This window comes from Chelonus insularis, unplaced genomic scaffold, assembly GCF_013357705.1.
Source record: "Chelonus insularis isolate UGA/USDA-ARS -01 unplaced genomic scaffold, ASM1335770v1 contig_54_pilon, whole genome shotgun sequence".
NCBI lineage: Eukaryota > Metazoa > Arthropoda > Insecta > Hymenoptera > Braconidae > Chelonus > Chelonus insularis.
The window spans coordinates 127,728-142,289 of record NW_023276637.1 but is presented as its reverse complement, the minus strand read 5'-3'; the positions used below and the strand labels follow the sequence as shown (position 1 = coordinate 142,289).

Sequence of the window (14,562 nt, the reverse complement as noted above, 5' to 3'; positions counted from 1 at the left end):
ATCAAATGAATATAGACAGACTCATTTCGTTTATAACAATTCCATTTGTTATAAAGAATGGAAACGGGTTCTATTCAAATTGTTTTTTTATTTTTTCCACTGGGAAGTTGATCGTGTGGACCTTTCGGGTCGCACCCAGACCACTGCAGAGCACTGATATTACTTTCAGAATATATCGTATAATATAATATTTTTCCTTTAAAATATTGGATCAAAATGAATTTGTACCAAAGAAACAATTTATCTTATAATATTCATAGACTAATAGCAAAGAAGTCAGGTTACAACGAAAAAGTATTTATGATCGAATCCTACAATCACCACTCAATTTTTTTTTGTGTTTTCGTAATTATTATACGCACTACATTTTATAGATACATAGATCGCTAAACAAGATGCTGTTCTTTTTTAAGAGATGGAACACAATTTCTTTTTTTTTATAGAAATCAACAGTCTGAATTTTTTTTATGGTGTTACAAAAATGTACAATTCTTAAAAAATTTCCAATATTATGTATATTATGAAATAAACAATAACATCACAAATACTGCGATATCATATGATTACAAATGTTATTTTCTATAAGAAATATATTTCACAATCTATTTATGCTAGACACAGCAGAAACAATGCACATGTATGCTATTGACAAATCATAAGCATACATGAGAGATAACATTGTAAATTATAAGACTTGTAGACTAGGGGTAAGTGAGTCAGACTACCATGCAAGAAATTATACGTTCGAATCTCACCGTGATGCTTTTTACTAATTTTATTTGTTTTTACTAATTAAGGCAAGAAATAATTTGATCTTGATACACAAATTCCTTAAAAGAATACTATTCTTCTTTACGAGACGTAACACAATATTTTTTTTACTTATAAAAATCGACAGTTTGAATTTTTGTTCGGTGTTACAAAAATGTACAATTCACCAAAACTTTTGTGCATCATTTACTTTATAAAATAAACGACGACCACAATGATACTATGCCTTTACATCATTGCGAATGGTTTCTTTCTATAAAAAAAAAATATCTCATAATTTATTTATTATACAAAAAAAAGGGACGTAAAATGGATGATCAATGTTGGTCAAAAATGTTACCAATCAATTATAGTTTTTTTGATGCAACATAGAAAATCTCTGTAGATGATTGATATTTCGGATGCTGATCTGACTTGGTCTAAGGTACTCTATCGACGGCCTAACATTTTTCTCCCCACCGACTAATTAGATGACTCACGGTCTCTCCTGCCAACTCATTTTCGCCAATTAGACAACTCTAATTAATTCCTAGGCGTATACATCCCTTCTCTAAGGGCCTAAAAGCTTTGAGAACGCAGAGTTTTCGGGAAAAACGGTATGTATTCGTCAGTATTCGCCGGTTACTACGAGTATTCGTACGTAGCTCGTACTCGGACGACTCTTGGGCATCATCGGACGATGCCAACCCACAGACAACTCGTTGTAACAGTCAACTCGGTACGTGTGTATTAGCAGAGAGCGCACGCAGTCGGACTCTCTAGTGAAAACCCAGACAACTCCTCAGACATGGACTAACTCACCAGTTAATCATCTATAGTGATGATTATGAACTTATCAGGCAGTCTACCTCTTAGAAGACATCCTCAGGAAGCTTATGTTGGTCCGCATCAGCACCTTCTTACAAAAGGCGCGAATGATGTCGGCTTCGACGGACAGGAAAACTTACAACTTTCCTGTGATCCTCTACTTATCAGTCAACTCATCAGTGAACTCTGTGTGAAATTTCCGTGAACTCAAGACTGTACAGACAATTCAAAGACTCTTTTATTGTTATTTTTCTGTTACTGTGATTTCAGTGTTTAATAAATAGTTAACTGTTACTGTTAAATAGTGTCAGCCAACTTATTTTTACCGTTCAAAAGTCCCGACTGTTCTAGCATCCAAACATCCTAAAAAATACAGTCCACAAAGTCCCGACTTCTCACTCAGCCGACTCAAAGTCAGAACAGATGCTTTTATATAACATTTAAATGTATTGAATCCGTTTGAAGAGCAGAAATTTACTATATATGATTATAATATTGCGGTTACATATAAAGCGTAAAACATTTTTTTTTCTAAGATTCAATAGTTGGGATGATTCGTCGTGGTGTCACATAAGGTACAGTTCCCCAGAACTTCTATATATTATTTACTTTAAAAAATAAACAATGACAACACAAATACTCCGATATCATATAATTGCGAATGTTATTTTCTATTGAAAATATATTTTCTAATATTTTTATCCCGAAAACAGCAGAAATGACGCATATGTATGGATTGATAAATGATAAATCCACATGAGGAATAAATTTTGATATCATAGAACTGGTAGACTACTGTTAAGCGAATCAGACTGCAATGCAAAAGACCGCACGTTCGAATCCCATCGTGCTGTTTTTCACTTATTTTTAACTTCCCATTAGGAAGTTATTGTAATTTTCATTAAATCTCCACGTTTCAAGATATTTGCAAGCATACTGACATATTTTTAGAATGATGTGTGGGTGTACGGATGTATGTATGTATGGATGTATGTATGTACGGACGTAGCATTTTTTTCGTTTTCGATATCTTAAGAACGGATCAAGATATCAATTTTAACCAAAATTAACTCGAAAGATATTATTATAAAGAAGATCTGAAAGAAATTTGAACGAATTCGATCGAGCCGTTTTTTTTAATAAGAAAATAACTAATAAAAAAATGAAAAGATTAGCTATTTAAAATACTTTTAAGCCTAACAATAACAATTTCATTTAAAAATTAAGTCAATATTGATCAGACATTATTGTTCACAACCAAATATGACTATTAATGAATTTGTTATAAACAATTGAAAATTGTATTTATCGATTAACTGATGCGTATATCACATGGATTTTGAAGCTTTCAATAGAATAATATAATTAATGATGAGATATGACTCTTAACAATTACGCATTGCTTATAACAATATGAATTTGTTATAAACAATTACCAATGGGAAGTTCGTCGTGTTAGCACAAAGTGTGCTCAGACCTATTTTTTCATTTACTAATCAAGACAAGAAGCGATTGGATATCAATAAGCAGATATCTACAAAAGACGCTACGTTTTTATAGAGACGTGGAACATTTTTTTTTTGATAATGTTCAATAATTGCAATAATTCGTCGAGGTGTCACATAAATGTACAATTCTTCAAAACTTATCAGTCGCACGACGGGACTTAATGGCTATCACCACTCCAACGAGACGATATCACTCAAAGCAATAATAGCCTACTCACGTATCCTGATGCATAATCTTTCATTAAATTTTTTTAAAATCTTGTCAGATGTTTTGCTATTTTCGGGATTTTTCTGAAATATTTCGGAAAGTGGATTGTCACAAAAAATACTTTATTGTCATAGTTTATGTTAATTTTTGCAATGTTACAAACAACAGCTTTAATTTCATCAATGTGTGTTACGTCCTGACCGATTATACTGGAATTAACGAAATTTCAAGGTTTAGGGTGCTTTTGCAAAACAGAAATTAAGCAGGACATCAGTTTGTCAAATAATTCCCGTGTAAACTCGCTTAACGGTTGTGAAGCTGCAAATAATACAGCGCTCTCACTTTAACGCGTTGAAAACCCCGAAAATTTAAATAGGGAAAATCCGAAAATTTTACCTGACATGGGGAATACCATATAAATGGAAAAACGAAGGGAAAAAAAAGAAACGAAAAAGAGGAAAAAATTAAATGCTTACCGTTGGAGCCGCTGGGTTGCTCATGGTTGCAAAAAAAAACGTCAGTGAGGAAAGATAACTAGGTAACTATTGCGAGTTTTTGGGGATCACCAAAATCACCTCAAAACTCAGAAGCACCTCGTTACTCAAAATGGTAATCTCTTTCCCGATGAGTAAAGTGGTCTCAGGTGGCTCCTCTTGGAGGATGGAATACAGCTGGGCGAGTCCCTTATGATGATCCTAAATGATCCTGCGCATCTGCACCCTCCAGCTTGCTCTTATTCCTCGCCTTTTCGATTTAGGCATGAGGGCAACATATTGTTCTAACATGTAATAAGTTTTATTACATGTTAATATTTTCAACGCCAAAAATAACGCGATTGTGTAGAAGTTTTATGAAAACAGTAAATTTTGCGTTAATTGTATGAATAAGTTGTATTAGAAAGATCCCTGGGTTGTTAGGAAATCAATTTAGTTATTATTCAAAATTATACGAATAAATCACTAAACACTAAGTCCAAGCGTGTGCGCATTGGCTTTAGTTTGCTGCACGTACATGTGCGTTGGACTTGACTGTGATAGTAAAACTGTATGCTAGGAGTTATAAATGTAGTGGTATATTCATTTTCTTTAACCTAAAATTGAAGTGAAGTTCGTCAAGACGTAACAATGTGGATTATTTTGTTATAAAAAATTCTCAGTAACCAACAGACAAAAAAAAAAGTTCAGTTGTGTTGAGATTGATAAAAAAATTAAAGCGAATTATTCCAAAAATGTTATCGAAATCTCAGATATATCAATCAACTAAATAGCAAACAAATACTATAAGCCCGATGAATTTTTAACATACGTTTGAAAAGTACATGTTTTCTTCTGTTTGTTACAGGTCATCATGATTGTAGCAACGTATGTCATAATTATCGTTCAATTTCAAGTAGATCATGCGATGAACGAAAGTCATTTCTTGAAATGATCAAGATACACTAGCAAGCAAAGGATTGAACAAAATCCCTTCACACCTGTAATTATGAATTTCTAGATTGCTGTAGATACTAGAACATACTAATCGAATAAAATTAACAGTCAATGATGTAGAATTATATTTTTATTGGAGTAACCCTTTATGTAGTTTATCCTTGCTATATTTCTATATAAATTCTTAATGTCTGTCTGTTCACGGTAAATTCCGAAACAGCTAATCTGATTGCTGCCAAGTTTTGTAAACGGGTAGAAGGCATTGTAGGGAAAGTCGTAGGCTAATTTCTTTCGGTATAAATTTTTTACAGCAATTGAGTTTGTTATGATCAATAGAAAACAGGATTTAACCGATACATTTAAGATTTTCCCATTTGTAATCTTTTTTTCGCCAAAATTAAGTGACAAACCATGTAAAATGTCTGGAAGCATACTCCGTTTGTTTATAACAATTGAGTTTGTTGAAATCAATGGAAAACGGAATCTATTTAATGTATATGAGTTCTTTCGACGGAAATTTTCTTTTACTGAAATCAAGTTACTTACCATATTTAACGAATGATAATCGATTCTTATTGTTAATATTCATCCAATTCGTTATAAACAATTAAAAATACGATGTATGCATAGTGTTAGAGTTGCTTTGACAAAAAATTTTTCCTTACAGTGATAGGTTTTCGGAGTTGGCTTGTTCGCGGACATCCACATGATATTTTATGATTTTCTGTAATAAGGCCAAATCCATTTTGACGTGGGATGTACCCTTCTTTGATATATATTTTTAGAAAAGCCGCTCCTTGGAGGGTTATTTACCTCCCACCCCAGCTCAGCTTGCGATTCAAACCGAAATTAATAATATTTTTATTATTTAGTGTATATTGCCCAAGGAATAAAATGTGATCATTGTTTAGAGGAAATAAATAAATAATTTCGGTTACTCATATGGTTACAAGTTTTACAGAATGACTCGTAGAAACTAGATTTTTGAAGAAAAATGCGAAATGGCCTTTGAATATAAACAAGAACTGAAACAAAATAGTGACAAAGACGTCACTAGTCAAAATTAATACAAAATTATACTTAATTGAGTGACTAGATTTAGAATTATCGATTATCTGGTCGTTTAGGTATCGACCTAGTGTTAAGACGGCCACCGAAGTTGCTCATAGCCAATTATTTAAATTACTGAGACTGTCTCTAATTCAATTAATTATTTATTTATTTGCATCTTTATTTCTACCGTTTCTGCCATGATACTTGGTAGCTTTTATAAATGTATTTTGCATTTGCATTGCCATTCTTTCATATTACATTCTCTTTTAAAACACATTTTCTCCCACACACACACACACACTCTGTAAAGGACTTCACATCGAGCCAGAGCCTTGATTGTGGACATATAAGGAGGTAGTGGTGTTTGCGGCTCTCAGCCTCTGTTCCGTTATAATGAGGGCAGAAATACCAGGTATACACACGAGAAGGGGTCCACCTTTATACCCTCAATCGAGATAATATCGGCTGCTACTTCGACAGCTATGAACTACCACCAACTATTTTAAAACACTTTAGGAAACTTGGAAAGAATTGCTGATACTTCCGCTACTCCATCGAACTTCTACAACAGACAGTTTCTTACATGTGCAGCTCATATTGTATCATGTTTTTGCATGCTATGTCTATTAATTATCCACTGAGTGACTTTCAATGTTGTTTTTTATAGTAGAAAACATTCCGAAAACAATGAAACTGTAGCAGACTATCATAAAACCCTTACGAAACCTCCTTCTCCGTGTGATCCATTGAAGTTTAGTGATGTTAGCGCCGCTTTTAAAATTTTACTGAACTAATTAGCGGAACATGTTTTTGGAACCATTCCAGTCAGTTAAACCTATATGAGATCAGACTCCGTAGTCTATTCTTTATGAGCAACAGCCCCCCGTGTGTAGGCTCCGGCTAGGCAAGACCGAACGCTTGGAATGCTAGCGTGAATCGGACTCATTCCTACCACGCACCAGCCCCTCTACTTTTACTCTTGAGTATGGTAATACAGCCGCTACTTACAGTATACCCTTTGAGAGCCATAACGCCATGGCCTGCTCTTCAGCCGAACCACGCCAAGTGCGACGCTGCACGCATGCGCCAATAGTAAATATTAAAAAATTTGGTGTTCCGCAATGGATGACATAAGATTATTTAATAACAATTAAAATTGTTCTGACTTGGTCTGAGGTACGCTACCGACGGCCTAACATTTTTCTCCCCACCGACTAATTAGATGACTCACGGTCTCTCCTGCCAACTCATTTTCGCCAATTAGACAACTCTAATTAATTCCTAGGCGTATACATCCCTTCTCTAAGGGCCTAAAAGCTTTGAGAACGCAGAGTTTTCGGGAAAAACGGTATGTATTAGTCAGTATTCGCCGGTTACTACGAGTATTCGTACGTAGCTCGTACTCGGACGACTCTTGGGCATCATCGGACGATGCCAACCCACAGACAACTCGTTGTAACAGTCAACTCGGTACGTGTGTACTAGCAGAGAGCTCACGCAGTCGGACTCTCTAGTGAAAACCCAGACAACTCCTCAGACATGGACTAACTCACCAGTTCATCATCTATAGTGATGATTATGAACTTATCAGGTAGTCTACCTCTTAGAAGACATCCTCAGGAAGCTCATGTTGGTCCGCATCAGCACCTTCTTACAAACGGCGCAAATGATGTCGGCTTAGACGCCTCACGGCCTCATGGACAGTCACACACATAAGATCCATCAGAACAACTCGCTTGTGTCTGTGTGACTGACGCCAACACATTGAAAATCAGACGACTCCTGGTGCAGAGACCAGTACAGGAAAACTTAAAACTTTCCTGTGATAATCTACTCATCAGTCAACTCATCAGTGACCTCTCTATGTGAAATTTCAGTGAACTCAATACTGTACAGACAATTCGAAGACTTTGTTTTTCAGTGAACTCATCTTATATAATTATCAGGCAGACTCTCGTCTCGTTATTTTTCTGTTACTTTCACTTTTGTGGTCAATAAATCGTCAATTGTTACTGTTAAATAGTATCAGCCAACTCATTTACACCGTTCAAAAGTCCCGACTGTTCTAGCATCCAAACATCCTAAAAAATACAGTCCACAAAGTCCCGACTTCTCACTTAGCCGACTCAAAGTCAGAACAAAATTGTATATATTTTAATTATTAAATAATAATTGACTTATTACACTATTATTAAGCTAACTGTTATGTTATAAATTATTTACCCTCCTCCCATGTCTTTGTGATGGGAATGGGAGTAGAGTCCACTAAAGTGGCAGCATTCTACTCATGTATAATCAGAAATAAAAATTGTTACTTTTCTCAAAAACTCAGTTCTACTTTTGTTAAGAATCTTTTGCTCAGTCGATTGTACAACAGAATGCGTGAAAAATATATCTTCACAGCAGCAACTCATTACTGGTGGGGTTTCTTTTCTCAAATAAATAAACTTTAATTCCAATCTGGCGAATGAATCACTATGTTTATTTTTCGATAGACTATTGTATATGTTATCGCAAAAAACGAGAACATCGTAACTACTCATGTTTTTTTTATTATTAGTATCAATACACTTTTTGTGATTTTGATAGTTAGCATCACTCAATCGATATTATCTCATTTTTTTCTTTTTTTTGGAATTTTTACTCCGTTTCTATGAATGGCTATACCGAAGCAATTGCATTGCTCTATGATTTGTATTATTTTCAGGTGTTTTATATGTAATTTTCCTCCGTGACATTTTCTTTTACAAGAAAATGATATCTGACGTCATTCTTGCTCTTTTGGAGCGTTGAGAAACTGTGGATCGCATTTAGTTTCGTTTTCATCTTCCGAATGTCATCTTTAATAAGTCGCAGTTTACGACGTAAAATCCAAACTTTCGAATCAATTCATTTTTGTTCAGTAATTTTAAATTGTTCATTTCGTCTCAGCATTTGTATGTGGTGAAGATTTCGGGAATTTTCATTCAAACGGAAAGTATGATTTACGAACTTTGGCAGCCATTTTTGCGTTTGGTCGATAACAAATCGATCGGATAATAAAAAATTCTAATTCTGATCACTTAATTGACTACAATTCAGTGTCCATTTTAACTAATGAAGTTCCAGTCGCCATTCTCCTGTTCCTGTTCTCATTCATGTTGTCACGTCATTTTAATTTGTATTCGTTTTCAAGCATCTACAACGTCAATGTTATCTTAGTTTATCTTAAGGAGAAAAAAAAGAGTGCACAGTCCAATCTGTTCGTTCGACAACTCACAACAATAAGATGTAGCCAACGGTACCAGCTAATGAAAAACTCCCTACTCCTCTTTTAATTGTGTTGAAAGATCCACCTGGAAAACTGGGTTCACGGGTAAAAGCATCGCTTTCCAGACCGGATAATGTACACGTAGAAATATCGAAATCTGGAAATCTTACTTCAGGTAAAAAATTTCATTCAAATATCATATTATCTTATGAGTCGTCAGAACATAAAAAAAAAAATTATTTAGTTTAATGTCTGATTATGATTTGCCTGTGAACTGTTTTGTCGGATTGAAATTAGATGATGGACTAGATCTAGGGCTATTCGAAGAATTCTGGTTGTCACAAAATTTCTTTTACTTGTTAGTTTATTAACAACAAAACTTACTTACTAATGACACTATAAAATACTGTCATGTTTTAATTACTGTCATCGATGTGTACTAACTGCGAGAGTACTGTCTGTAGAGTTATCTGAGAGAATACAGGAGGTAAACAGCGTGGTTTGGGCCGTGATGAGTGACAGTGACCATTGTTACTATCGCAGGTGTCCGATTGGTCATTTTGAGTGGTCAGAAACGTGAATATCTACATAAATTAACCGGGGATTTAAGCAATTTGAATTTTGCCTAGTTCAATTCATAACATATTATTCAATATATTCTGAAAGTTTACGTACTAATTTTTTTTTCAAACACTCAGAAATATGATGTAAAGATGGATTTTTTCCGAATGTAAGAAAAAAAGTTTACTTTTGATTGATTTGTGGACTAAACATTGTTGTTTTAAAGCTGTCACGTCTGCCAAACCACCAGATAAAGAAGATGAGATATTATTATTACTAGCAGGAATACTAGACAAACCCAACCATGAGATGTTATTGGTTTTAGATATAAAAAACTTCATGATACGTTCTTTAGACAGTATCCTATCACGAGGAGATGATTTTAATTTACACTCGAGATATAATATTTTTGAATTACAATTACTAACTCATAATCAACTCATGTCTTTATAATACTATAATCTTTTCCGTTATTCATCATTTAGAAGTACTGAAGTGAAGAATTTGAAGAATTAAATTCTGTTCAGAAATTTCAGTATTACAGATGTTAGTGCCAATGTTTTAGATTCCGCGAACGAAATGTAAAAAGTTTAGTGGTGGAATAGGAGAACTACCTACTATTCTATAAATTCAGGAATGCTAAAATATTTAACAGTTATAAATATAAAGAAATTCTTTATGTTAACGCTCTCATTGTGTTCGCCTATTTTTTTTTATTTACTTGTTATTATTAGTAGAGAACTGCTTTTCACATTCTACGTAATCTTAAGTTAAGAGACATGGTAGGAATTTTAGATCAAGTACTGTCTAATACTATCCAGCCTGTGACTGGGTCATGTGTTTTTAATGAGTTTGGGCGATGTTCAACAACTCGTGAATTCGGAATAATTTGTAGAAATCATGCGGATCAAATTCTTGGAATCGTATTAATAGAAGATATTGTTTCAACAGGCTTGAATGACCATAAAACTTACAAAATCAGCGCAACGGAGAAACGAGATATATTTCTACCGTTTCCGTTCAAGTTCAATTTTAATAACGAGAATATCAATCCTGAGGTTTCTCCATGCTTAGATAAAATTATATTACAAGAAAAAACGTTAGAATATGTGTCACAGATGAATTTACCATCACCCGAAGCCCGACAACGCGTAGTCTCTGCACTTATGTGTGTTGTTTCAGATGGATCATTCTTTCTTGCATCGATGCCTAGAGCGTCATTTAATTTTCAAACATTTTGCACTCCTGGTGTAAAAGCTTACCTAGAAAAACGATGGGAAAAAACGCATATTTACGTCAAACATACCGTCAACAATGAATCTGTATTAGATAAATATCCAATGAAAAAAATGCCTTTATTTTATCAAATTATATTGTGTTACGTCACAATGAGTGTAAATGTGATGGAAAATAATATTACAAATCGTAATGAGTACGAAATACTACAGCCAAGAATTATACTGAATGCTGATAAATATCGATTCGAATACATTAACACAAACGAACAAAGACCATTACTTTTACGACACCGTAATACATCGTTTTCATCACCTCTTATATTAGCTGGATATCACGTACACCCATACAAAATTGAATTATTTAAACAAAATGCTTTGATTCTTAACTATTCAGTTGACAATATTTCTGGGTTCTGTGACGATATTAGTAGATCTATTTAATGAGAGATTTAAAATTCCTATATCAGTACACTATATCATAACGTGTAACGTCGGACTCCAAACTAAGTAGCATATAACTCTTTAGAGCAATTTTGTAACTTTCAATCAATACGAACAATGGGATTGATTTTTTTTTACAGCAGTAGAATGGAGCAACTTTGGCAAAACCCACTCCAGTCCTCACTACAAAGTAGGAATAAATTCGCGTCCGCTGGAGCCTACTTACGGTTTGTAAAACAGCTTGGGGGTAACAATTGCATGGTAGGGGTTTATTTATTGCTTTTTAATGATTATTTTCATCGTGTTTATACAATTATTATAATTGTATCATCATTGCTACTGTTTTAATTATGGTTTTTTACATTCTGTATTTAATTTTCGCGCATGCGCTTTACGCCTGCTACGAGCAGGCTCAAAGAGCCTAAGGCTACGCCAAAAGACCATCGACGCGCCATCTAGCATTTCCGAAGATAACGAGTCTTGCGAAGAATAAGCTGTGAGGTCCGTATGCCATGATGCTCGAGAGCGAATGGATGGGGGCCGCGTGGTGGGGCTGACGGGTCTAAGAGCTGTGCGGCTGCAATTCCTTACGCTCAGACAGGCCTCACCAACGAGAGGGCTGTTACATAATAATCAATTTTTCCGAATAGACATAGCTGCTCAGGCAATTCTGAGCTGCAAACAAACGTGTTTGCATATTTATGCGTACTACGCGCACCCGTGTATCACCAAGTACCCTTTTAGATGCGAAAGTGAAAGAGATGAACCGTATGAGCGAGACAGACATATATATATACGTGCTCATGTCAAATAATAAAAATAGCCTTTATATTTTTTTATCACGTTTCTTTTTACTAACGCGATGTTGTATACATATCTAAATTTTTACAGAAAATATTCTCAAAATATTAAATTACTAAATAGCGCTTCGCTACAAAAATTATAAGATACAGTTCAATAGTAATCTTGATCGCATTTAATTACTTGCTCGATAGCCGAAAGAAGAAGTTGAAAAATTATAGATAAGGCATTGTTTTTTATTTTGTATTGTCGTTCTTTTAGTTTTACGACGTGTAACGACTTGGTTAAAAGGTGTTCGCCTGATAGCATCAAATTAAATGAATATCGGGTCAGTTCGTTCACCGGTAATGTAAGAATGTATTGTGTTATAATTAATGTAATTACTATTAGAACAATTTATGTAACGCCTTCAACTTTACATACCTCCACAACCGTCAGGCTTCTGTTCGAGACAAGAATAAAATTTTGGACCACCCGAAATAAAAGATTTCATATGACTTTCCGTACTATACCCCCGCGAAAATAGGATATATGTAGGATACATACAAGATATATCCCGTATGTATCTGGAATATATTCGATATAAATCCGAGATATATCTCAGATGTCTATCGGATATTCCATTCATGGCCAGCTCTAACGTCGATTTCGAATGTATCCAAGATGTATCGCAGATATATCCGGGATAAATCTAAGATACACCTGAGATGTATCTTCATATTTTTTGAAGTTTTTTTTCCTCACAACCGCAAACAGAATTGAGATTGTATTATTACTAATCTAGAGTAGCGGTTGATACATGGCGCCACGTCACCTGCACATTCCGCCCCTTATTCATCTATTGTCTTTCGTCAAACTAGCGACCCCTCGCGGCTCATATTGACAGTGCCGAGTAACACGCTACTCTAATATCTCGATAACTATTCAACATTATGGAATAATTTTCGATACACAAATGATAATGACTGTTAGCTTTCATTTAAATCTAAAATGAGATTTATTCATTGAGGATTCATCGAGATACAGATTAGGCCACAACCTTAATTCCGTTTTTCAATTCAATTTCTAACCTCTTCTTTATCAGTCTTACCTAAATGCCATCTAATGCGGACCTCTCTCCCATGGCCACAATTTTTCTACGATATATATAGGTATATTTACTGCTGCTGATATTACAGTTGCTAATTCTTCTTTGTTGAAAGGAAAGGGAATTATTTTAAATAATTCTTCTGTTTCTCATTCCATTTTTTACAGTTCCAGGTGATGAATTTGATTTTATCGAGACTGTAGAAATAAAGATTTCCAATATTAGGGTTGATTCAGAGGTTGTTATTGCCGAAATTTGAAAAGAATGTATTCAAAAATTAGATTTTTAATCGAGTCTGGTTTATTTACTGAATTCGAAGATCTTCTTGATAAAAAATCTTCAGAAGGTAATAAAGTTGTTTCAATTCGTTCTTCTTTGAATTAATTTCCAGAATTTGTTTTAGATTTATTTGTGAGATTTTTAAAATTTTTGGATGACAATGATAAATTTTATTTCAAAGGACTTTTATTGAAGAAAATAGATATTTGTGCGATAAATTATTTTGATTCAGGAAAGTGCAAAATTTTACAACATAGAATAAATTATGTATTTAAAGTTTCAAACGTTCAATGAACGAAAATTGTAACAGCCTAAATAGGCCAAAAAAAGTAGGCAATAGAAAAATTACATAACGTATGAAACAAAGAAACAAAAAAAACGATCCCTACCCATCGGAAACAACCTCTTCTTATTTTTTATCTGAATTAAAGAGCCACAAACGTGATAATTATTAATTCGAACTTGAATCAATTTGTTTACTTTCTTCGCCATGATAAAGATATTTTTGATAAATTTTGCTGACTTCTTTAGAGTCAGAACTAATATGAAAAACAATCCCCACCCATCGGAAACAACCCCTTCTTATTTTTTATCCGGGTTAAAGAGCTACAAATACAAATTCTTATTTTGTTGCAATTAAATCGATTCGTTGACTATTCATTTCATGATAAAAAATATCTCTCATCTTTTTCGACTCTCGTTGCATCCAAGAAATGATTTTAAGTAACCTCAAGTTTAGCATTCCTAATTCCAGTTATGTCTCAATGAATGTTTACTATGAGCTCACAAATAAACCGAAATAAATGGCATTTTTTCTACTTTTCCAGCATGTGTAACGAAATACCTTTAATCTGAGCCAGAAAAGCAATAAAATAGGATGAACAAATTTCTATGTATCTTAGAGAAAGCGTACGCAATATTGTAAGGACGCTGCTTAAAAGTTGATATTCTTCTGTTAGGAAATAGGTTACAAAAAATATTTAGAATGTTGATATTTCAATTGATGAAATGTCTTTATTTTAATTAGGACTATAGGAAGGTAATCATCCAAGAGTTTCCTTATGATGTTCTCTTCACGAGAATCTACAAAAGACTAACTCAAAAATTATCCTAAAGTACTTATCCTAA

At 34.0% G+C, this 14,562-nt stretch overlaps 1 protein-coding gene across 1 annotated transcript; it reads left to right on the top strand.

Moving 5' to 3' along the window:
* The first annotated feature begins 10,333 nt into the window (after positions 1-10,333).
* LOC118070167 (uncharacterized) lies at positions 10,334-11,404 on the top strand. The gene has a single exon (NM_001414539.1). The coding sequence runs from the start codon at positions 10,368-10,370 to the stop codon at positions 11,265-11,267; it is 900 nt and encodes a 299-aa protein (NP_001401468.1). The 5' UTR covers positions 10,334-10,367; the 3' UTR covers positions 11,268-11,404.
* Positions 11,405-14,562: the final 3,158 nt, after the last annotated feature.

What these genes read in the sequence shown, in the direction of transcription:
- LOC118070167 (NM_001414539.1), top strand. Translation starts at nt 10,368, where the DNA reads ATGGTAGGAATTTTAGATCAAGTACTGTCTAATACTATCCAGCCTGTG.